The following is a 25,875-nucleotide window of genomic DNA, read 5'->3' as shown; positions in this document are numbered from 1 at the left end:
CGTGACACCTGGGAGAAGAGATTGTCTGCTGTGATGTTTGACAGAAATATGATGAGCTGTGAGAACTTTAATTTGCTCTGCAGCCCCCGCCCCCCCACCTGCGTGCTTGTCTCTGCTTAATCATCTCTAAACTTGAGCTCACTCTTGTGAGAGTTTTGTTTTTGGAGAAGGGAATAGACAGCTGATATAAAAGTTTATGATTTTTACTAGTAGAAAACCATTTCCCCCACCTCTACCAAATACTTATTGTATATTCAAAGCATGCTCTTTTTGGTTTTTAAATGGGTGCTAAATTCCTGCCTGCCCACCTCTGGTCTGATTCTGGTGCCAGGCACTGCATGGGGCTTTCTAAGTGCATCTTGTTTGGGATGGAGTCACAGGGATTAAGTGAGGGCCACTGAATTCTCAAGATGTCACCTTGGGGGCTGCACTTGATAAATGGAAGGTAAGGAGAAACTGAATAAAAGGGGAGGTAATAAATAGGAGCGGGACAAGCTTCTATTTGGTTTACTCTCATTTCAGCAGCAGAGGGAGGCAGAGAGTAAAAAATGATGTGCATTGAGTCCCACACCAACAAACAGGCCCGTGTAAAAAGGGATACAAACTTTAAGGTATTTATTATAAGAAATAGTGTGAAGAGCTTCTCGGTAGCACACAGGTAGTTTTATAGATCTTGGTACTTAGGAGGCAGGACGTTTAACTCCAGAGGATGATGAGACAACAGAAGAGAGACTTGTATTTTTTAAAAAGTCTACACATGTTAAAAATGACTTTGTTTCTGATCCTTCTTTGGCATACCGATGTATATTATTTTGTAAATATGGGGCTTGAGTTCAAGGTGTGGCTTTCAGCCTTTGGATAAACCACTTTTCTCTAGGCCTCAGACATGAGATGGACAGAGACTACAAGCTAGGATTTCAGAGAATTCAGAGAAGGGAGCAGAACCCAAACAAAAGCTGCAGCTCTGGAGACTGGAACCATGCCCTCAACAGCACTGACACAGCCTCTCCCCCACAGGCAGGCCCTTCACTGCGTTTTTGAAAAGCCATTTTGCGATGTGGAAGTGAGTGCTGAAGATCATGAAGACACATTTACTGCCATGCGCATGGGGGCATGTCATTGCTCCCGGTGTCCCAAAACTCTAAGCAGTCCCTGAATGGCTGATAATGCTTTAGTCAGGCATGGGCTTCATTTCCTCAATATAGTTCCCATTCCCAAGGCACTTCAGAGGTGGAGGAAAGCCTTTCTGTAAGTACTGCATTTCCAGGGGAAAATATGTCCATCTAGTTTCAGGGCTTTCCTTCATAATCTGGTTCAGTGCATATCAAATTCTGTCCTCCAGCAGAGAAAAGATCTGGGTATCAGTGTTTCTGAAAGTGTCTCTCTCCCTCTGTCTTCTATCCAAGGGGTCAACTGATCACGTGACTATTTTACCCAATAATTCCATTTTTTTCTCCCTTTACTAAACCTTCTGAATATTTCCTATCTTGCAGTTTATTACTTTCTATTTATCAGGTCTACTATTCAGTGTTAGCGCGAAACGAACAGTAAATGGAGAAATAGGAGCCAAGGAGAGAGAGAGAGATGGCTTGGTTTGTGATCAGCAGTCCTCCAGGATGAACACAATTGGAAAGACGGATCTATTTGACAGATTTCACCCTCTGCCCCACGCAGTGCACTCTAGAATCAATCCAGCTCTTTTTCAGGGGCTTGCTCTTTTGTAGCATGCTTTTGAAAACCCGTACTACTGTTATGAGATTCATGTGTAACCTGAAATCTGTAATTTGGAGACTAATGTCACCATGTACCTGCACAGGGAAGTGTGAGAAGAGGAAGAGAATCACGTTTGGAACCTGGGCACTGGTACGTGTACACAGGTAAACGTTAGCACAGTCAACGTCTTCCAACATTTAATCTGTTTTTATTTGCTATTTATTAGAAAAATTCAATCTTTATTTTACACAAAACGTACTTTAAAAACAGTCAAGTTTAGCAAAAACTAATGAATCTCAGGCAAAGGGATTTACCACCAAAATGCAGATTTACATGGTAAACCTGAGGGCCAAAAACATTCAACTCATGACAAAATCTTACATTTTCTAATAGTTTATTACCAGAAGCGAAGCAAAAACCGGTTATGTATGTTTCAAAATATATGACAAAGACAAATGACCAATGCTAGCCTTCGCTGTGAAACTAACAAAAGAAAATGTCTCTACTGAAGATTGGCCCTTATTTCACTGAAAGTGAAACATTTGAAGAGTTTCAAAAATATTTAAACATATTTAGGCTTATACACAACACAGATATGCACAAACACATTCATTCTAATTCTATGCCCCTTTGTATTTTTCAAATTGCACCATCTCTGTTAGAGAGAATATATAACATGCAGGAGGCATTCATAATTATTTTTTCTCAGCAGTAGTGTATTATTATACAAGTAAAAAGCAAGACTTAAATATGAATTAAATTCAACTGGAAGCCATTTCTATTCAGTACTTTGGCTCATATTTTCTATGTTAATGCTTTAGTGTAGATGAAATCTTCATGTGAAAAAAAGAAGTTGAAGAGAATATAGTCTATTATCAACAGTACTTAGTAGGTAGTTCCCAGTGGATGTAGAAGTGATGGACCAGAAACTGGAAGAAAGCAATTAAATAGGACTACAGTTTTTTCCCCTGCTTCAGCTTTCATACCCGGCTGAAGATGAGAAATAATTATAATCAGGCCTTTTGCAAGTTATTAGTTTATACCATTTCATGTATATAATGTCTTCATAATTAAAACCAGGATACAAAATAAGCCCTTCACTCTCCCACTAGCCTTCCTCTTGTTTCCTGAAAAAATAAATAAATAAACACAGATTTTGATGCAATATACAGTTCCTAAAAATAAAGTGAACTTAGTTATATTCTTATGCTTTTGAAGGGATGAAAGAACATTGGATCAGTTGTAAATACTGCGGGGATGGGTAAAGTAGAACTGCTCAATTAAACAATTATAGGCTCTGGCTTCCCTCCAAAGATACTGTTGCTGTACAAGTGCTCATCAAATTTAAGGGGTGGGTGAGTGGAGAAGGAAAAGAAAACACCTTATGTAGATAGGGTGATGGTAAGAGAACGTACAGATGGAAAGAGCATTTTATTGAAAATACAAGGAAATAAAGCTATAAATCCACAAAATAGTTGTTTGATTATTTTAATGGTTTCTGAACCCATCAATATTATGCAGCATTTTAATTAAACATACAAAATTTGAATAATGGAACACATGACGAACAGCAATAAATATTTTCACTATCAAACAATATTATGCAAATAACTGCTCACCACAGCACACCAGTTGGAACTATGCCACAGTGCTGGGATCTTAGGATCTTGACTTACCCTGTTTAACACAAACATTTGTTAAGTGACAGTGACATATGGTGACATCTGGGGGGAAAATTAAGACTGAGGATGAAGAATGAAAACAGTATCTATGTGCCACATAGATGTACCCTGATGTAGGTTAGGGAAAGAATACTACACCTTACCAGAAAGGCTCAAAACTGCTTATGTTCTCAGACTAAAGTTAAGCATTCAGTTGTCTTTTAAATATTACAACTAAGAGAATAGAAAACTCCATGATTACAAGTAATGAATAAAAAAGAATGACTATCCTAGCACTAACCTACAACCTCTTGCAACTTTGGAAAAAAATGCTAAACATATCCTAAACGAGTAAGTTACATTTGCATACACAGGGGTGTGTGTGTCTCTTTGTGTGTGCAAAGTTGTGTGTATGTGTGTGTGTGTGCATCTCTCTGTATGTGCACACGCATGTAAATAAAATGAACCAATGCCACGTAGCATAAGCCATCAACTTGGTTCTGAATAACATCCACATTTCTTTTTGGAAAATGTATTACACATTCTTGGAAATCAAATGACAACTAAAGTCTCATAACTGTAAGTGAACAAACTTCATTTTCTTCATTTAAAATCCTCTTAAATGAATAGGAACACTTGCAAAAGGAAGATGTGCTTCAAATATGCAGTAAAGGTGGCATCAAACACCAAATTTTCCTATGTAAGTGGTGGTCTCAGGGTTTGTTGCATCAGTGCTATGTCATTTCAAAAGCTACCTAAACACTGGTGTGTAAGACTGAAATAAAAAAGAAATCTAAGAACTATGGCATCAAGAACAGAGTTTGCACCAGTAACTATGCCCTTGTGTCTGGAAAGCCACTTACAATATCCATTATTGATCGTGACTGTAACGCATTTCCAGAATTTAGAGAGGTGATAAGGAAGACTTAGCCAATGAGTTTGGCAGGTGAACAAAACCAGTCACTAGCCATGAAGAATTCTAGTTTGTCAGGGGAATGGTAGCAATCTAAAATTTGTTTTGGTAACTCTTCTTTATAGAAGAGTGTGGAATTTTTCATACAAATTATGGCTAATTTTATGACCCCCAAATTTAAATACCTCTCCATGTATCATGTTCACATCCAAAACTGAAGATAATCCTATCCAACGTTGGAGTCAACATGCATGACAATTCTATTAGGAAACATTAAAATGACCATCAACTCACATTAAAAAGAAATGAAAATAACAAAAAACTCTAGAATAGTCAGAGTCTGTTTTCTGAAGTCCTAGAAGAAAGTTTCGTCTGGGTCCCTGAGAACTTGAATGTCCTGGCTAAAGGCAAGTTTTGGTAAGGTTTACATTTTTACACCATTCCCTCTCATTCAGAATAAACAATACGGTTTAGGTTTTGGTAAGAATTACATTTTCACACCATTTCTTTTCATTCACAATAAACAATAAGGTTCAGGCAGCTTTTGGTGTTGTATGTTTTTTCTAGATGACATTAGTCAAATTTCATTTGACGCCAACAGTTCTTTGTCTGAGCTACAGTCCAGGGGTGTGTGGCAGGTGAAGGAAGCTATATTTTGTTAGAATTTAAAGACTTGCTTTCACCTTTTTGGAATGAGTAAAGCAAGAAAAAATACCACACATCACAATTCCACATTTACAGTACTCTTTACCCATCATGTTTTCCAGTTTTGTCTTAGGGCGGTTAATACATTACTTCATAGTTACATCCAAAATGAGAAGGCATCATAATGCCTAGACCCATTAGAGAAAAACACATTAAAAAAAATGTACATTTCCCAAAAATAAGTCAGCTGATTTTATTTGACAATATCCATGATAATAAAAGGCCAAACACAAAAGCTCTTCATAAAAAAAAAAAGAAAAAAAGCCAAATGTATACCAGAAAAGTTAGACAAAGTCATGAGATGAATTCCAGCGAAATGGATCTATTTTTCTGTGAGCTTTGAGCAGTCATCTTAAACACTGAATAAAGGCTGAGTGTTTTACGTTAGTCATATCTATAGATCATGCAGATGGAGAAGGAAAGTATTTTGCTTTAACACTTACTTAATTTCTGCAAGCTGTTTTAAAACCAATTTTAAAGATCCAAATCTGTACCTCTCCCCTCCATCACAGTTTCTGAAGTCAGTAAGAATTGTACCCGTACAATAAGCACAGCAACAAGGGAAGAGAGAGAGGTAGATGATGTGGCCATCCTCTTAAAAGGAAACCCCCCAAATATTTTAGGGCACGAAACACAAGGCTTTTGTTATCCAAAAGTAATTAGTTGCAGAGTACAAAAACATACTGGAGAATGCATCCTGGAGAAAACATACTGAAAAACAAATATGAGAATCATAAGCAGCCAAAGCCAAGTATATTAATAGTAAATTCTTAAAGAGATGCATGTGTTTTCCGTACCTTACAAAAATTATCCCCACAGATTTTGAATTCAAGATTATACAATAAAAATATTTATATGTTTTACATTTACTATAAAAAATTAGCAAATAAAAAAGGCTTTGATGATACACAAGAAGACATTTTAGAGAATACATGAATTTTCAGGATGCCCCAAGGATGACCAATCCTACATACCCTGCTCCTGTTTTATGCAAAGGTCAAAAGCAGGCACTTTTTCAGGGTTCATCATTGTTAAGAGAAAACCAGATGAAGGAAGTCTCAAGCAAACTGGGACAGGAAGGATAAAGCCAAGAAGGAATTCTGCCAAGCACAAGGCCTTAAAATATTTAAGAACATAAATCAAAGACAGTGTTCAGTATACATCAAAGAAATTTATATTGATGAGTTTATGGTCTAGGTGATAAATCTCCAAACAGGAAGTCAGTTGAAATAGTGTGCAAATAAGTAATGGGGGCTGGGGAAGGAAAAGAAAGAATATCTGATCTTCAACGTAAAAGCTGCAAGGTAGAGATTCAATAATTTCACATCCCCCATTCCACCCTCAAAGTGTACTTCTTACATTTCAAGAAGTAAAAGACCAATTATTCACAAAATCTCAGTTCAGTGTTAACACTTTTTACCTGTTTAATTTAGGGCTAGACACTGAGTAGCATTAATAAGACATTTGGTTAGAGTTAGTCAAAATTATTATCCATTTTTTAAGTCTTTATAATTTAGGGAATTTTAGTTCTCATTTAAAGCCCTGGGGCATATTTTTAAAAATTATTTTCTCTTTAGGTTAACATTTATCTAAGCAAGTCTGCAAACGTTCTGTTACAGGGAGAGGCAGAGTATTGAGCAAATTCTCCTCTACAATTAGACAGCTCCGTTTTAGGGACTGACATCCTTCCAGTTCAGGAGGAAGTGTTTCCAGGTAATTACCAATGAGCTCCAGATGAGTAAGGTTCGACAGCTCACCCACGTGAGGGGACAAACTCATCAGGCTATTTTTGCCCAAAAGTAAACACTGCAGCTTTTTGCACTGAAACAGCCCATCTGGTAGCATCTCAATCTGGAAAGGGAAAAAAAAAGAAGCCAGTAAAACTAGTTTTTGATGGCCTATGATAATACATTTACTTATGTATACTCCTAACTTTTCCCAAAAACATTTCTGCATGTTCACAGAGATACATATAACAATGATGATAAATTTGATGTACATGGAAAAGATAAAGGAAAAATAAGGACATTCTGACACTGAGGCTATTGTAAACTTAGAAACCCTTGTTATACACGTGTGGGAACAAATTTGGCTCTAAACATTCTAACAAGCAATTCTCAAAGAAAACCTAATCGGTTACGCACTCATTCTCCCTAAGACTAAAAAACAAACAAACCAGTAACTCAGGAGAATCATTATTATTCTTGAGTCCTAGATCAGAAATAAATTGCTCTCAAGAGTCCTCAAAAAGAGTTTACTGTTTAATGTAATGAGCAACATCCTCAAAAATATCCTGGGAACAGACATGAGGCTATTTTTTTTTAGAGTTTCACAATATAGACTGAAAATTTTATTGTTTAAAAAAAAAGTCAGCAGAAGCAGACAAGAAGATATGATAACATATACATGTACATTTCATTGCCCTCTACATTCACTCTTATGAGTATTCACCCTTCTTCCTGCTTTCTGGTGGGTTCGATTAAATCATGTAACACAGAGAAATAATTTTAAATATGATAAATAGCCTGCAATGAGGTAAATTCCTAGAGCCGCTCAACAGAACTGCCCCCCCTAGCTGGTGGGTAGGTTGCATGGGAATTTCCAAGGGAGCCACAGTGTTTATATGAAACAGGGTTTATTGGGGAAAGACACCTAGAAGAGCGCTGGGCATGCACAAGGCCTTCTACTCTCACCATGCCACTGAGAGGAGAGTTTGGGCCAGGCAGGGCAGGACTACACCCCCCCCACCCTATAACACTGCACGTATGTGTGCAGGTGGGGACAAGCCATCTTGGCAACTATGAAACAATGTAGGCTCATTGGTTAGGAAGTCACTTTGGTAGAAACAGGGATGAAAGAGGCACTCCAGAGGAGCCAGCCTGCTCCTCTGACGGGCTAAGGCAGCCCCACGGAGCTAGCTCTCCGTTGGAACTTCCATGGTCATCCAGACTGATCTCCTCAAAAGGATAAACATTTTTTCTACAATGTAAAGAATGGTCACAGTGCGTTAAAAAATGCTCATTATGTTGGAAGCTCCCCTTCTCCTCTTATCACCCACACATACACTCAGTACTGGATATCCTTGAAAATAAATGTAATCATTAACATTGCGAAAACTGGTGTTTAATATTGCTCATCACTGCACACCAAAATACTAAGTATAAGCAAAGGAAGAATTGCTACCCTTTTATTTCCTTCCCTTCTCAAGAAGGCAGATGCAAAAACCATACACATGTAGATTTCAATATAGAGATATAGCAGAGAGACGAGAGACAGAAGAAATGTAAGGCCTTTCTAAAGCAACCCTTTCTGGTCAGACCTCTGCAGCTCAGAATTAGGGTCAGCGACGTACAATTACAGGGAATAATCAGTCCTGATCAATGTGAGAGTCCCTGTTGGTGTCTAAGCTATAATGTAGGCAAATTGGTTAAAAAGGGAGAAAGCGTGGCTCCTCTGTATTCATAAGCACGTGCTGAGAGCAGCCCCCTTTTGTGCCAGGCTCCCAGCTGGGTGTTGGGGATAAAGTGCTGGGCAAGACAGATGGGTCTTTAATAACCTCAGTCTAATGCAGAGTTTCTCAACCTTGGCACTGTTGACAGGTGGACAGGACATGCTATCTCAGGACATGCTAATCAAATCCATAAAATCCAATCATTTCAAGAAACAAAGCTGAACGTTTCTGTTTCTAAGTAGTGATGTCAAAAACAATGGCAAGCCCTGCAACATAACTAAACTTCTGGAGGAATTTCCACATTGTTCACCTTCTGGCTAGTCTTTGAGTTAATAAATGCAATACATTAAGTGCAGAACTGTAGAAGTCAGAAGACTTAGGTATATATTGGAGTGGTTTAAAGATTTGAGGGAAGCTATTAAATCCTCCCCCTTTCCTTGTGTTTCTCTATCACATTCAATACCATCAGAATCCAATTACACTGTGGCACTGGGATAGAGATGGATGCTGCCTCTTCCTCTCCCGTCTTTCACAGCCACCCACACACACCACTGCTTCCTATGTAATATCATTTGGGTTGATGCACATAAGATGCAGTAAAAAGAGCACTAGAGGAGGGGTTGGAACAGCTGGGTTCCATCCCAGATCCATCACCAGGAAGCTTCAGACCTCAGGCAAATGACTCTGAGCTTCAACTTCAGTACCAGTAAAATGAAGGCCATGGATGAGTGCAGGCGCTGGCAAAGTTTTTCTCTAAAGGAGCAGGATAGTAAATATTTTCGGTTTGGTGGACCAAGAGGCAAAACTGAAAATTTTATAGGTGCTTATATAACAAGAGAGAAAAAAAATTAATACATTTTTTAAGTGTTGAAATTCAAAATATAATAATTGAATACCTTTTTTTTTTTTTTTTTTGTAATACAGGCCTAGTAATGAGAACAATGGAATTTATTTATGGACAATACAATTTGGATTTCATATAATTTTTATGTGTGACAAAATATTATCATTCTTTTGATTTTTCCTCCAACCATTTAAAAATTCAAAAACCAGTCTTAGCTCAGGGCTGTATAAAAATTTGAAAAACATCCTTAGCTCAGGCTGTAGGCAGATTAGGGCCTAGGTGGTAGTTTGCCAACCTCTGGCCCATCGGGTTCCTTTTAGATATAAGAGTCTTTGTCTCTTGTTTTAAATCTGTATTCCTACTTCTAAATCATAACTGATTAAACCTTTTCATGGGGTTTGTTTCTTGATTGTCCTCTCCCAACTCTTCCATATGCTACAGTCAGAATCCCATTGAAGGTACCAGTTCAAGCTAACTAGCACTTTCAAGCTGAAGTCTCACCTCAGCCATTATCCAATGAATCACACGTGAGCTTGACTGGCAGACTTCAAGGCACTTTCCATTCTGAACACCTTGCTAAATGCTTTTGTTCCTTGTTAGGTTGGGGCACGCCTGTTGCAATCCTCTGGGCATGACCTCTATCTTTTTACATTCCTGCATCCAGTGTTCTCAGGGTGTATTCCATGGAACACTCCTCTCAAGAGTTACTATGAAAAAGAGTGTCTTGCTCAGCTATGTTTGGCAAACGTTGCATACCATTTCCCCTCTTGGAGAAGCACAACGTATACTCATACATTAAAGCTCTGAGGAATCCTGCTGCAAAAATATGATAAAAAAATAAATGTTTGATTTGTGTGTGTGTGATAGCACCTATTACTATCCCGTGGAAGAAACTCCGGAGCGCCCTCTCAGTTAGTGAATGTCTGTTGTTTGGGGGACTGCTCAACATCCTCAATATCTAGAGAATTCTCTCCCTGACCTTGGTGGGAAGCAGAGCCCACTTCCCACTGGAGGAACCGACACCACCAGATTCTTGTGTGCCCAGCTTCCTTGTAGCTCGTGTGGGCATTCATTAGCTCTGCCAATCGGGTGCACAGGCCTGGACTTTGAATTGGGGCTAGTGTCACAAAGAAGCAGAAACCATGAAGACCCTATTTTGTGGGCGGGGGGAAAGGGCTTCAGCAGCATCAAGATTTCAGGGGCAACAATGGTGTCCAGTGCTCCTATGGTCAGTGGCAGGGTATCCCTACCATTTTGCTTTTGATTTTGGCTGTGGTCCTTTTGGCTGTCTGACTAACTTTGTGCTTGATTGTTTTCCAAGCTTGATTCTGCAGGCTTTTCAGGGATGATATGAACTACACAACGTCCTTTAAATAAATGCCTTTTCTGCTTAACCCCAGAGATAGTATCTGTTACCTCCATCCTTGAATCTGATATACTGCTCAAGTCTTTAGAAAAGTCTTAAAAACAGGAATCTTTGAGGAATCTGAAACCTCATTCCAAATGGATGAATCAACTCACATTTTTGAGTATGTGCATATCTAAATATTTATACATCCAATTTAATGTTTGTTTTGTTTTCTAATTGTTCTAAGTATTTTGGTCTACCTAACAGAATCATGAGGTTAGAAGGAACCTTGCAATTAGTTAAATCCCTACATGAAACCTGAATCCCCGATTCCCTTTAACAACATTCCTACCAAGTGGTTAACAATCTATAATCCGGGCCATTTTATTAAAAAGAAAATCACTTCTCCCTTCTCAAATGTTCATTCAACCTTTCAACAGCATTTTGGGAAAGATGAGAAATCTTCTGCTGGTCCTAGTTCTAACACTTATGGGTACTCCCAATAAGCTTTCTTTTCTACTTAAGTCTTTCACATATTTGAAGACAATTTGTGGACTATTCTCTCTCCTTTCCCTCCCCAAAACTTCCCATCATTAAGCTAACCTGTTCCATGAGAGAGGTACTTTTCACCTCTCCGGTCGCTATCTTCTGAGTAAGTTCCAGCTCCTCCAAATCCTTATTAAATAAGTCTCTTCACAGTTCTAAGTAGAGTGTCCTGAGTAGTTGTGATGGTCATTATTATGGCTCTAAGGATGCTCAGCAACTGCTTCTTGTACTTCTGAGACAACCCGCCAAAGATATCATTTTACTTTGGCCGTAAGCTACCTTCAGCATAAGATCTTTCACATGCTATCAAGCACCCTCATTTATTCAGAATAGGATGCGTCTGGTACTCCTAGTCTCTCTTTCAGATGTAGAAAAGCAGTCAATGAACTTGGTATCAAAGTTACATAAAACTCATTACATTAAACTAGAAAAAAAACGGTAACCTACTTATACGTTAAATAATTAATGGCCAGCTAACAAATTCATCAGGTGCAAATTTCAAAAGTTCATGCTGTGATTTAACTGTATGACAACTCGGTGGAACCAACGCCTCTTAAAATAATTATTTATACTTTTTATTATAGACTTAACAATGGAAGAATGTAACCAAAATATTAACATTAACCAAACTGCATAATTAAACAACACTAATGATAAATCTCTAGATCTGTAGTTTTCAAAGTATGGTCACCAGACTAGCATCAACTTAATCTGGGACTTTTTAAAATTGCAAACTCTTGGATCCTACACCAGACCTACTGAACCAGAAACCCTGGGTGTGGTGCCCACGCATCTGTTTTAACAAGCCCTTCGGGTAATTTTGATATGCACTGCTAATCTAGATCAATCCCAAAGGCGTTTTAAAACCTCATAATCCTTTAAGACCTGAAGATTTCTCATTTATCTTATAATGGGTTCTATCCTTTTACACGTGAGTAAAGAGTTCTCAAAATCAGCATGAATTTTGCTCTCATTCCCTAACTTTCTGGTATTCCTCCAACAATCCATGGTTTTTAAAAACAATATCTGGTGACTAATGTTTATTAGCCAATATCAAGCTCATAGCTATATTTAGCATGAAATACAAATTCCAAAAATTCTAGGAAATAATGCATTTTGGGGCAGAGTAGAAGAGAACAGTTCCCCATTTCAACTTGAGAAAGATCACTTTCGTCTTTCGGCAGACCTGATTCCTGACAGGATTTTTTCTTCTTCCCATATGGACATTATCATCACTCTCTCGTCCTTTCAGCTAGCATGATTTTTTTTCCTTTTTCCTCCTCCTTCACATTTTAACCTAGGAAACTACTCATTTATTTTGTTTTCTCTTGTTTCAGAGAAGTTAAGTTTTCCTTACTTGGCTTTACTGTTGCAAATTATGGTTCATTTTTAAAGCATAGATGCTGGAAAAAGCTCCTAAGAAGCCTTAGTGTTGCATTATAGAACAAGGCCTTTCATTTCGAATTGCCTTTCTAGACATGCATGTAGATTTCAAATCTTTTTTACTGCATCACAAAAAGAGATTTATGAATAACTCACGATCCCAGTATTTTTAACAAAAAGTTCTATGACAGATTTGGAAAGCTGAAAAGTGTTATGAAACTTTCTAAGTAGTTAAGGCCTTTCCAAAATGAAAAGTTCTATCATAACTAATTAGTTTAAAATACTTCAATTGTGATGTTTGTGTAAAATATGGGAAAAGAGAATAAAAAGAACATATGTTGAGCAACTACTACGTGTCAGGAACTTTGCCCATTTCCCCCCCCCCCCCCCCCCATAAAATCTCCATGACAACGTTTAAGTTGGATTAAAAACGGATGTTCTCAGTGTTTTGGTAATTTGTCCACAGTCACATGTCTAGTAAATGGTAGTCAGGCTAGGCTCTGAGGATGCTTAGTATGACTTAATATACATGTTTTTTTTTTTTTTTTTTTACCTACATTACACACTGTAACAGCAGATGGTCAAAAGACTGGCTAAATGAAGGGAAGAATGGATTTACTTACATTGTTGTTCGTCACAGCAAAGTACTGCAAATTACTCAGATACTGGATTTCTTCTGGAATGAAGGTCAGGTGGTTATAGCTTAGATCCAAGTACTGTAGTTTGGTGCATAGAAAGAGCTGCAGGGGCAGATTCTCAATATTATTATGGTCCAAAGAGAGCTGCTCTAGATTAGATAACGCCCCAATTTGGGCAGGAATATAAGCAATGTTATTGTGCCACAACTTTAAGCAGGAAAGATTCTGGAGATGCTGAAAGCTGATGATCTCTTCCACCGTTTTAAGGTTATTTTCCTTGAGGTCTAACTCATGCAAATTGTTCAGGCTGAAAATGGAGTGTGGAATGCGTTCCAGGTCACAGCTGATCAGCTCTAGGCTTTTCAGATTGATCATCTTTTTCAGGTTGTTCAACACAACCAGCTTGCTCCCCTCATTATTGAGGGACAACTTCTGCAGGGAAGGCAGGAGGTCGGTAACGACCTGTGGGATCCGGGACAGGCTGCTCTTCAAGTAGAGGGTCCTCAGGTTCTTTAAGTCCTGGAAACCCTCTGGCTGCATGGTACTCAACTGCTCGGGCAGAACACAACTGGACAGGTAAAGTTCCTTGAGATTCTTCAGGTGAAATACCCAGCGTGGAATTTTCCCCATTTCAGTAAATTTCAGGCGGAGGATTTTTAAGTTCTCCTCTAGGAAGGCCAGCGCAGGATGGTCGACCACCAGAGATGAGTGGTACACGTGCAGCTCCTTGAGGTTGACCAGCTGCGAGACTGTGGAGGGCAGCTTGACCTCAGGAATCAGCTCCAGACTCAGCACTTCGATCTCCGTGAGCTCAAAGACATTGTCTGGAAGACCGTTGAGCATAAAAAGATGCAGTTCTACCTTGTCCTGGGAGTTTTTCACGAGTTTGCTTTTCAGTTTCTCCACTGTCCATTCATTATTGAGGTTGATCTGTTTCAGCTTGTTCTCACTGACTTCCGACAGGAATATGGAGAAGCGTTTGGAATAAAGAGGATCGTACTGATCGGCCAGATGGAGGATGAAGGCAAAGTCATTCTTGACGTCAGGTATGTCGCTGTAGTTGCTTTTCTCTCTCAATGCCTCAAAGGAATATTGCTTCAGGGAACTCCTGACCATCCACCACAGGCTGTAGGAGGAGGTGAGACCATAAAGTATAACCAAAATGACATAGAATGAAGCCAGGACCTTAAATATTTCTGCCAAGGAGTAGACACACTGGTAACGCTTATATCCTGTAAAAGCCTGCACATCAACTGAACAGTCAATTTCAAGAGTGATGTAGGTTAAAAAATATGGAACATAAGTTATGATGAGGATAAACAAGATGACTTTGACTATTATCTGCTTCAGGTACACTCTGTAAATGATGTCCTTCTGTTCCACGTGCAGGCGGAATCTTTTCACTTTTTCAAAGATGGCTTTGGCCTGTTCGACCTCCTTCTTGTCCAAGACACTGGAAGTTGGGCTCTCTATGCCAGCTGACTCCAAGCCAGGCTGCGGGTAGGGCAATGCCTGCTTACTGGCATCAACATCAGCTGAACACCCTGAGGAGGAAATCAAAACCTTGGACTTGGAGTGTGTCAGGGGCTTCACCGACTGCTCGGCCACTGTTTCGGACAGGGCGCGGGTAGTCCACGGAGAATCGAAGCACTTGTGAAGGATGGCCACAAAATGCTCGAGCCTGGAACTGGTACTGGGGTAGTGAAGCCAAAAGTTGCTACAGGCTGCAAAGATGAGCGTGTGCAAGAGCACCAGGTAGGGGAAAAACTTTGCGAACCAGTGGAGCTGTTTCTCATAACAGACAGCGTCAATGTACGAGTACTGCTGTCTGTGGAGGTCATTCTGGATTCTGAGGGGGAGCGGAAGCAGTGTCCCGGGATCAGAAGATGTATTCATGCTGGCTTTCAGGATGTCCCAAGGCACGGCGCAGTGATTGTCGAATTCCACCTTACATGGAAGACAGCACAGAACCCTGCTCTGCGTAAGCTGGAGGGCACCGGCCAGCACAGCCACCAGTAGCATGACCAGGGTGATGTAATACCAGAAGACGTCCCACCAGGGTTTTAGGATGTGATAAGATGACTGGGCGTCTGCTAAACATTTTAACTCTGTTAGTGTAATCATGACTTTCCCTTGTAGGAGCACAGAAACTAGAAGAGAAGACATAAAAGAAAAACCACTGACGTTAGATATCCAAAATAAGCATTTACGGCTAATGTCTGCACACACATATCCTGGCTAAGTGGGGTTTAGTTCAGGGGCAAAGCCTGAGAGGCAGTACTGCTCAAGAGTTGTAGATGTCTTCTGGTTTAATTTGAAATTGTGCACTGTAGAGTCCCTTAAATGAGAGACCATTTGGTGATAACCAGCCTGGATCTGTACAGCTACCTTGGACAGGATGGGAAGCAGCTGTCTACGCATAGTTTCCTTCTGGATTTCAACTCCATGTTAAGCTATTAAAAACCAGAAGCCAAATTTTCTTCAATCAACATTGGGAAAACGTGTTCTTATGCTACTAGTTTCTAACAGCTACATTTTATACCCTCCCAAAGGTCTGAATAAGCTCTTTTCTACATCGTAACCCCATCAGTGACAGCCTAAGGGTAGTGTTTCAGTCACTCCAAGGAACCTCGTTTGAACAAGCACTGCTTTATAAAATTATCCCTTAGGATAATCCCAGAGGGATCTGCCAAGTCTATGTTCAAAGCAAAATGTGATTTAATGCATTATCTCTTTTCCCTCCAACCTTTTGCTTTGTAACTCAAGTTCATGTCTAACTCAGAGGATTTAAAAGCTGACAAACAACAGTGATGGCTTAAAAATGGGTAGGAAAGAAAAACCCAGTTAGGACACTCAACTATGGAGATTCTCATGTTTAATGTTTTCAGGGCAAAATACTAATACCAATCAAAATATAAATGATTAAGGGCATGCTCTATTATTAAATTATTTTTGCCTTCAGAAAAACAAGGTGGATTTTGCATTCCCATATTTGATATTTAAAAGTATTCAGGCAATGCTCCTTACATGAATGCTTCATGTAATGTTCAGAAAGCAACTACACAAAACATTAATGAAATCAATTAAGTCATTAAAAAAACATTTTAAAAAAACCCAAATGTTTTAAAATTTGCTAATTAGTAAAATCTATGCGATGGAATAGAGTAAGAGAGATAGAAGGAAATATTTGAATCTAACAACGTATCTGGTAAGCAAAAAAAAAAAAAAAAGCCACAGTGGCATGGTCATCTTTTGCTGGTGGTCCAGCTCTAACTTAAGTCCAAGGGCTTCTTCTTGTACTTTCTTGAGTCTGAAGTCTTATCATCTTTCCTGGGCTTGAGTTTCTCCTAATACTGGTAGAACCCCCAAAGAAGCTTTTTTACTCTCAGTGGCCCTCTTTCTAGGGGCTGGCATCCTGCCTTGAACCCTAGAATTCCATTACAGAGGCTCTGCTACCTGTTAATAAGTGTCTCCTCTTTTGCTGATCAGCCCCAACACATTCCTGATCATCTGCCCCCTGAACCCTATACCTTCATGCTCTCCCACTTGTTAGGACATCATCCCATGAGCCCTGACTTTAACTGCTGGACTGGAGCACCACTTTCTTCCTGTATCTTCTCTGGACATCATATCATATTATGACCATGTCCTTTTAGGACCTGTGGCGTGATTATATAACTCTCCAGGGCTTCCCTCCTTTACTCTAGTTTAGTGGGTCTATTTCTGACTCTCAGCTCCTCCCATTTCTGCCTCATCCCACTGCTGTTAACCATAATTGTGCGTCAAGACAAGTCAAAAACCAAAAACAAGAGGATTATATGAGACGAATAGAAAGTCTTGGACTTAGACCCCAAAATACCATAACATGATGGGAGGCAGGGTGGCAGAAAATGTTGCTGGATGAACATATGAAAACTACTTAGGGATTTTAGTTGACATGAACGTATACTTTTAGCTAATCTTGTAATAGCTATTATGCTAAGTGTACCTATATGCTGTATTAATGTTAATTATAGCTATAATATGACTATAATTTATGGCTGTATTAATAGATGAACCCAGATAAAAGGAACCTAGTCCTTCTGTGCCTTTCTGGTGAGATTACACCTGCAACCCCGTGCTCAGTCACAGGTTAAAGACTAAGTGGGCAACAACAACAAAATCAGAAACTACTTGTCTACAAACCATTTCCTATTGAGAAACACAGGTGATGGATGATATTCAGCTGAGATAAAAGCTGACTAGGGAAACCTGAGAATTTAAATTTAGATTTTTATGTGCCTATTATTTGGATGAAAGAATAAGTGGCTCCAAAGGCAGACCTAGGTGGGTGGACATTTCAGAAAGTCATATTTTGATTCAATTTGTGGTGGAACATCCATAGCATGCCATTCTGTGAAACAGTTCCGGGTCTCGGTGAACAAGATGACCACCTGTCAGGGACCTTGCAAAGGAATTCCTTGTAATGAATCAAGAGTGTGAACCAGATCATCTCTAAAGGTTCTTCCAGCTCAAAGTTTATGGCTTTATTTATTCTCTCAAAGGTCCTGAGAGTTGAATTCATTTAAGATAGGCAACTGGAATTACAGAACAATGTAAACTGTAACAATGATAAGGGTGTTTGACAGAGAACATTTATTCAACAAAGACCACATGTCAACAGTGACCAAAAGAAAGTACTTTAAATATTTAAACTTACGCTAATAAAAAAAAAATGATTCCAATAAGTCAACAATGCTTCAATCAGGAGGCCTACACCTTTTAAAATTTCTTAGACACACCATCTCTGTGTTTGTCTTCATTCTATGAGAAAGCATAGATATCTTGAAGTAGCTGTAATCATTTGAACAAACAAAAATTAGAGTTACTGTCTTCAAGACCTTCTCCATCATAATATGGCCAACAGATTTTCATAAATCAGCTCACTTTTCATACTGGCAAAGCTATACACATAGGACCTCACCAACATATCAGATCATAATCATATCCTGAACTCCCTTAAATTACAGAAAAATTTCTACATAAATTTAGATGTAACAGATTTTAAAATCCTGTATCTATAACACTTAGATGAACACTTAGCTTTTTCCAAGCAAATGTTACAAGAAATTAACAAATGTTAATTTCTCTTATTCAATCCTCATCCAGTTGGACTTACTTGCATTTACCAGATAGCCTGTCAAATCATGTAATTTCTGCACCCTAATTTAAAACCTCACATCTATCCAAATAAGAACACTCAGTGCTCTTAAAATTTAGCCTACTGATTTCACTAGAAGTAGTCACAAGTTAATAACTTTTTAAGACACAGCTCAGAAATATGGCTGAAATTCTCTGAAATTGTATTATTAAATACATCTATATTCATTTTTTACCTTGTAGGTTAATAAAAGACATTCTTAGCATCTTTTTCAAAGAAGCAGTTACAATAGTTTAAATTACATATACTCGTATACTGATCAGTTTGAAATGAGAACATTCTAAAATAAAACAATTTTAAATTGGATGTTAAAATATTTTAGTGCCTGTATAATCTCTGAAAGTTTCTGGGAAGGTTTATATATATTTGATATTTGCCCTGAAGACACAATCCTTTATTGGTTGACTAAGTATTTGAAATCCAGCTCCAGACTGGATTGCAAATTACATTTAAGATATTTTTTGCAATAATCTTGTGACCTTGTCATTTTTCAAAGATCAAAAAGTTGGACATGTCTGAAATTTACTTTGTATTTACCAATCCATGTGTAAAACCTGCTTAATAATTACTACCCATTATCCAGTTATTTTGCAGGCCAGAGAGCACAGCTAGTGTGTATGAAAATCTAGCTGTACACTAATTCATATTTAGCACCACTGGAGTGTAAGTTTCTCATTCACAATTCATTTTTAAATGGTTTATAACATACGATACACAACTGCATTTATGTGTAGCAAGCATGATAAAGACATTTGATGTGTGAAACATTTTACATACAATTTCATTGCAGTGCATCTGTAATGTGCCAGAAAAGGAATTTATTGCATAATTCAAGAATGCTATTCAGTCATGATACCTCTTGCATACAGTACAGTTTTCAAAAAAATATTGCAAATACATTTTTTTACTTTAAACACAGTATTTCTATGAAAGCAGAAAGACACAAACCTCTAACTGTAGTATTTTAAAATAATCATAGTGAGAAACTACTATAACTAAGATGTTAGCAAACCATAACTTACTACAGGTTCTCCATATTCATTCTAACTGAAAATTACTTGTAAAGAACTTTTACTTTTTTAAGAATAAACTTTTCCTTTAATCACTTAATGCAGATTTCCTTGTGAGAGTTCTTTGTCAAAAAGAGAGCAAAAATCCATTATTAATAATAATCTGACATCTACTGGTTTCCTACTATCAAAGTACTTTCATTTATATTAATTTGTTTCATACTTATAACAAGCCATTGAGATAAATATTATTTTGAATATTTTATAAACAGAGAATAAGGTGGGCCCAAAGAGTTACCACACCCAAGGTGACAAAACCAGCAAGAAACAGTAACAACAAAAACCTAGATTCTTAGACTCAAATCTCAAGCCTTGTCCACACCAAACCACACTGTCTCATTCAATCCAATTAATTGTGTCAGTTTCACTTCTCTCCAAAACTAAAGAAAAAGCTGAATATTTAACTCTCTTCTCCAACTGCATTGGACTGCATATTTGTGTCCTCCCCAAGTATGTATGTTGAAGCCTAACCCCCAATGTGATAGTGTTAGGAGGTGATGCCTTTGGCTTTGGGAGGTGATTAAGTCATGAGGGTGAGGCCCTCGTGAATGGGATTAGTGCCCTTATAAAAGGAACTCCAGGGAGCTCCCTGCCCATTCCACCATGTGAGGACTCAGCAAGAAGATGGCTATCTATCAACTAGGAAGTGAGCTCTCCACAGACATAATGCGCCTTGATCTTGGACTTTGCAGCCTCCAGAACTGTGAGAAATAAATGTTTGTTAAGTACCCAGTGTATGGTAGTTTGTCATAGCAGCTCCAATGGAGTAAGATATCAATTTACTCCAATACCTGCATTACAACTGGGTTCTATTACAATCTTGAAAAACAAGGATGCAAATGTACAGTTTTCTGCAATGTCTCCAGTTATATATTATATAATTTACTTTCTCACTTAACATGTTTTTCCTACTAAACATTTTCCACTGAACTATCTAAGAGTAAATATATAAATATGAGGTCTGACAATTAAGTTTGCAAACTTGTTGCAATGATGTTGCTAATCTTTTTGATATTAGAGGGGGGGTTATTCATTATGAATTTGTACCAACTGGACAAACAGCCAAGTTTACTATTTGGAAGTGCTGAAAAGGCTGCGTGAAAAAGACAAAAACAACCTGAACTTTTCGCCAATTCATGGCTCTTGCATCACGACAATGCACCACCTCACACGGCACTGTCTGTGAGGGGAGTTTTTAGCCAGAAAACATATAACTGTATTGGGACAACCTTCCTATTCACCTGATCTGGCCCCCAATGACTTCTTTCTTTACCCAAAGATAAAGAAAATATTGAAAGGAAGACATTTTGATGACATTCAGGACATCAAGGGTAATACGACAACAGCTCTGATGGCCATTCCAGAAAAAGAGTTCCAAATTGCTCTGAAGGGTGGACTAAGCACTGGCATTGGTGCATAGTTACCCAAGATAAGTACTTCAAAGGTGACCATTCTGATATTCAGCAATGAGGTATGTAGCACTTTTTCTAGGATGCATTCACGAACTTAATTGTCCGACCTTGTATATAGAATCTGGATTTAATGACGTATGAAAAGATCAAGCATTCCTATACATTTTGATGACATTTTGATGTTAATTTTTCTCATTGACGTGTTTAGAGAGCTAGAGCATAGCTGTCCTTTGTCATTACAAAATTTAATACTGTTTGTGTGTCTAGGAAACATTTTCTAGAGCATAATTTTGCAAACAATACGGACTTAACCCAAGTCAGAGCTCTATTTCTAATACACAAATGTACTAAATCATTTCAAAGAGACAATGTTAAGGGTGAGGATTTTTATGGTCCTAATCCCATTCCTTCAGCTTTTAAACCTCATTAAACAATCATAAAAGCTTTTCAAAGCACATGAAGTCACTTGACAATCTCACCCCAAAGTCTCTATGACTGGAACAACAACACTCAAGTTAGGGATCTTTACTTCCCACTAGTCCTATCTTACTTTGAAAGCATTTCCAAAATAACCAGTGAAAAAACAAACAAATGATGATCAGATGGTATTTAGAGTCATTATATGCTGAGAACTGGACGGTACTTCAAAGATTCCTGACTCTGACCCCAAGCAGGGACATAGCCAAACAATTCAGAATGGGGTTTCTCTACTTACTCTCACTGAAAATTTATTTAAAAATGATCTTATATCCATTCAAAATGTTCAGTACTACTTCAGGATGTTTTTTGGGTCTACCATATGTCTAACTGAAGTTTAAATTCACCTGAGTTCTCTCTCTGGGAAACAAAGCATCATTATCTCTAATTTGTTCCTATATTCTAAATAACCCCCTGAACCACTCTTCAGAGATCTGATGACAAATCCTTTAAACGATCGCTAGCAAGACACTTGGTATGCCAGTTTAAGTCCTTTATTAATTGTTTCAGATCTTGTCAGTATAGTGACTTTCAAATAACAAACACCCTTCCCAAATTTAGTCATAGTTTTGAGACCCAGAAGGGAACTAAGATTTATCTAGTAAAGTGTTTCTCTTCCATTAATGTCCATAAAAATCACTGGAGAGCTTATTAAAACACAAAGTGATGGGTCCTACCCTCAGAATTTCTGATTCATTAGGTCTGAAGTAGGCCCAAAGAATGTGAATTTCTAACAAATTTCTACTTAATTTCTAGTTCCTAGTGGAACTAGTGAGATGTGGCTAGTGCAGAGACCATTTATAAAAATCACAAATCTTTGACCACAGTTGTCAATTTTGGCTTCATATTAGAACCACCTGGGGCACTATTAAAGGAAACCTAAAACCAGACCCCACTCCCACAGAGCAATTAAATCGGTCCAGGTAAGGCCAGAATCATTGTTTTTTTTCTAAATTTCCCCAGAAGGAGAAAGCTCACAGGATAGATTGGCAATAAAATATCTAGGAAAAGTGCCTACCTTTTAAGTCTTCTGGAAGTTTCACTAGATGTCTAGGCACTATCCCCTCTATAGACTGCAAAGAATAGCTACCATCTCCCACATGAACCCCTCAGAGACTCAGCTTGGTGAGGCAGAAGAACAGTAAGTCAATGAGCTGTAGAGATTTGCAGGATGGACATAAGGGGAGGGACAAACTGGGGAGCTGAAAGGCTATTTCAATCATGTGGGCCAGAAATAGTAAGAGACGTTTTTAATGCAAAGAAAGCAAAGAATGAAACAGTCACTATAAATGCAAATTCACATCACTTGCCAACATCAGAGAAGTCCATGGAGAGAAGCAGGAGCCAAATGGAATCAGATTTTGATTTTCTGCTATTGGAGTGTCTTCTGCAGTTTTTAGCACACGGCATACAACAAACATCTGTACACTAAAGAATTGAACATACAAAAATGCAGAAGGCAGCAAATGATATGTGCAGATGTTTAGGCAGGGTGTAGCCCACGGGGAGGAGGAGACCATATAAAGGGGAAGGATTTTGGGTAACTATTCTGCATATTCCAAAGCCTAAAAAGAACACAGTTTTATTTCTAGCGATTCTGTGAGTGGTTCTTTTGCTTCATTGTGTTGGCTGGCACAAAGATAGCTGGAAGATCCAAAGTGTCCTCGTTCATCAGGCAGGGAGTTGGTTCTTACTGCTGGCTGGTAATTCCGTCATGTGAGACTTCACATGGCTGCTTGAGCGTCCTCACACAGTTGGGTTGGGTTCTAAGATGGTGCACTCCAAGTATAGAGGTGAAAGCTGCAAGTCTTTCATGGCAGAGCCCTGGAGGCTGCACAGTGTCATGTCTGCCACATTCTACTGGTCAAAGGAGTTACAAGGCCAGCCCAGATCTGAGGGCAGAGGAAGCAAGCACCACCATTCAATGGGACGATGGGCAAAGAATGTGCGGCCATGTCTATTTTCTGTTCACAAACGATTTACAGTCCTCTTACATACAAAACATCATTATCTCCCAAGACCCCCTCCCCCAAAGTTTTATCCCACTATGGCATCAAATTCAGGCTTGAAGTCCATGATTTTGTCATCTAAATCAGGTCCATGGTGCTGTGAGACCCTTACGATTCTTAGAGCCCTTCCGTCTAGCTGAGAAGATCTAAGAGGCACTGCCTTATATCTTTTGAAGTCTTAATACAGGGTCTTACAGCTGTGCCCTGGTGTTTGTTTTTACCTTGAGACCAAATTTTACTGGCAGTAGGTAGTGCTCTGGATCTGATCTTTTGACCTGATGACATTTCTTATTTTGAGTGTCTTTTGCTGGGTACAGAAGCTAGCAACGAGTAACAATTCTATTCATGGCCCTTGAAAATTCTGGATGAGAAATATTTCCTCTGAAGTTTACTTAAACTCTGAACAGCTTCTTCTTTAACTCATCTGTCTCTTGCGATGCTTTGATCACAGGTGGTTAAAACAAGAAATCAATTGGCACTGCCCATATTCTGTTGGAATATTCCAATAGTCCACAAATTCATTAGGTTGATTTTCTATCTTGCACGTTACTACAGGGGGCAGTCGTGCTGATTATGTCCATGCAGAAAAACAAGGGTACCATTTTACCTCTTCCAATAGCAGTGTCCTGACTGCGCTTCCAGCCACCATTTAATAGCCTTCTTCCTTCCTTTCAGGTTTTCACTGCCACATGGTCCCAAAGCCAATGCCAGACATTTTGTTATGGCAGCTCCTCACTTCTAGGAACCAATTTTTGTTTTGGCTTTTTATGGCTATGTAACAAACCACCCCAAACTAAGCAGTTAAAATAACCATTTATCATTTGTCATGATTTTGTGGGATGATGAAGCAGTTATTCAGTTTCACATGGTGTTGGCTTCGGTGCTAGAGTGGCTGGAAGGTCCAAAATGCCTCAGTCAGAGGCTGGCACTGGGGCTGGCTGCTGGCCCGGAACTCAGCTTGGGTTGATGACAATGGGCCTTGCCACTCCTCCACATGGCTGTTCAGATGTCTCACAGCAAGGTGGATAAATTCTCAGAAGGAACACTTTAAGCACACAAAAGTAGAAGCTACAAATCTCTTTAAAGTCCAGCCTTAGGAATTACTCCACACCATTTCTGCCACATTTGATCGGTCAAAAAAAGGTAACAGAGGCAGCCCAGATTCAAAGGGAGGAGAAACAGATCCCATCTCTTGATGGGAAGACTCACAAATTATTTGCAGCTATCTTGAATCCCTGATAGGAAGTCATGAGTATTTAAGTAGGAGATAGTGACATAGAAATGAATGAATTCTTTGAGAGAACAAATTTAGTGAATGAAGAACAGATCTTGTCTTCCCCAAATAATGTCAGATGAAGAAGAACTATTAGACACAGAACAGTAAAGAGAGATGGAGAAGCAGGGTTAGTGAAATAAAGGAGAAGCCCAGTATTTCTGGAGCACACAAATCAAAGAGTTTTAAGGAAAGAATCAGAAGACAGCATAGTCAAATAACACATAGAAACCAAATGAGAATAGAGATGTGTGACTACCATTCTGCAGTGTCTTACCCAAAGCAGTAGACTGATAATGGGTCTCTGAAATAATCATAGATACTATTCTAAATTCTAGGAAAATAACCTTAATCATCTAAAGCCCCGGGAGAAAACTGCTGAATTCGACAATTAAAACCATGGAAATAACCCTAGAAATTCTAATTAAGCTGAATTGTTCTGAATTTAAGGAACATTGCTTCACTTTTCCTTGTTCCTGGTGGTTATGGAATACATCATGTATTTAATTTAGATGGTAATTGTCTTTTTAGGAAAAGACCTCTCAGTTCTCTGATGCTTTTGGTGAGCTACCAAATTATCTGGAATATATTTATAATGAAAGAAGTTGAAGCCACATTATTAGAATATTAGCAGGGTATAAGCCACCAGTGTCTGCATACTTATTAGAGAGAACGTTTAACCAGAAGTCAACCTCAAACCATTCTCTACCACCTTCGTTATCTATAAGAAATGTTTTCTGACTCCCCTCTTACCACCCCACAGTAAGCAAGCCATCGAGTAGAACCAAACTCAGTTCCTATGCAGTCTCCTTTCAAATGACTAGCTGAAAGCAGAGGTCATCATTCCGTTTAGTTCTCCTAATTCTTCCATAGATGACCTACCTTTCACAAGAGCAGACTCATATGAACTATTTACTCCAGGCAGCAACCTCAGAGATCAGAGTACAACTTTTTACAAATAAGGAAACCAAAGTTCAGAGTTGTTCAAGTGGCTTCTCTAGGGTAGTAGAACATGGGCTTATGGCCAAGTTTCCTAATTTGAAAAGAACTAGAAGGTTGGTAGCACTGATTCTGGCCACCTAGCCTAATTAATAATAGACTTTAAAATAAAGTCTATTATTATTTAAATGAAATAAAACAGGGTTTTGAAACATTAAGTTGCAAATATGGTCCAGAACATTTCTATGTTATATTTTTTTAAACTATAATTCAAAATGAGTTCTTTCAGCTCC

General features: G+C 38.6%; 1 protein-coding gene across 11 annotated transcripts in view; it reads right to left on the bottom strand.

Moving 5' to 3' along the window:
* Positions 1-1,901: 1,901 nt before the first annotated feature.
* Positions 1,902-25,875, bottom strand: part of LRRC8B (leucine rich repeat containing 8 VRAC subunit B) — a 61,531-nt gene continuing 37,557 nt past the window's right edge. For 8 of the 11 annotated variants that reach the window (XM_019753349.2, XM_019753330.2, XM_019753340.2 and 5 more), the window contains 3 exons: positions 17,902-18,005; positions 13,188-15,352; positions 1,902-6,843 (listed from right to left, as the gene is read on the bottom strand). In XM_019753349.2, the coding sequence (XP_019608908.2) occupies positions 6,571-6,843; positions 13,188-15,326 (2,412 nt within the window). In that variant the 5' untranslated portion in view covers positions 15,327-15,352; positions 17,902-18,005 and the 3' untranslated portion in view covers positions 1,902-6,570. The remainder of the gene's footprint in view (positions 6,844-13,187; positions 15,353-17,901; positions 18,006-25,875) is intronic. The other 3 variants (XM_074335105.1, XM_019753356.2, XM_074335111.1) reach the window with 1 other exon arrangement.

The sequence above is a fragment of the Rhinolophus sinicus genome, linkage group LG06, assembly GCF_036562045.2.
Source record: "Rhinolophus sinicus isolate RSC01 linkage group LG06, ASM3656204v1, whole genome shotgun sequence".
Classification (NCBI taxonomy): domain Eukaryota; kingdom Metazoa; phylum Chordata; class Mammalia; order Chiroptera; family Rhinolophidae; genus Rhinolophus; species Rhinolophus sinicus.
This window is presented reverse-complemented; position numbering and strand designations above follow the sequence as displayed.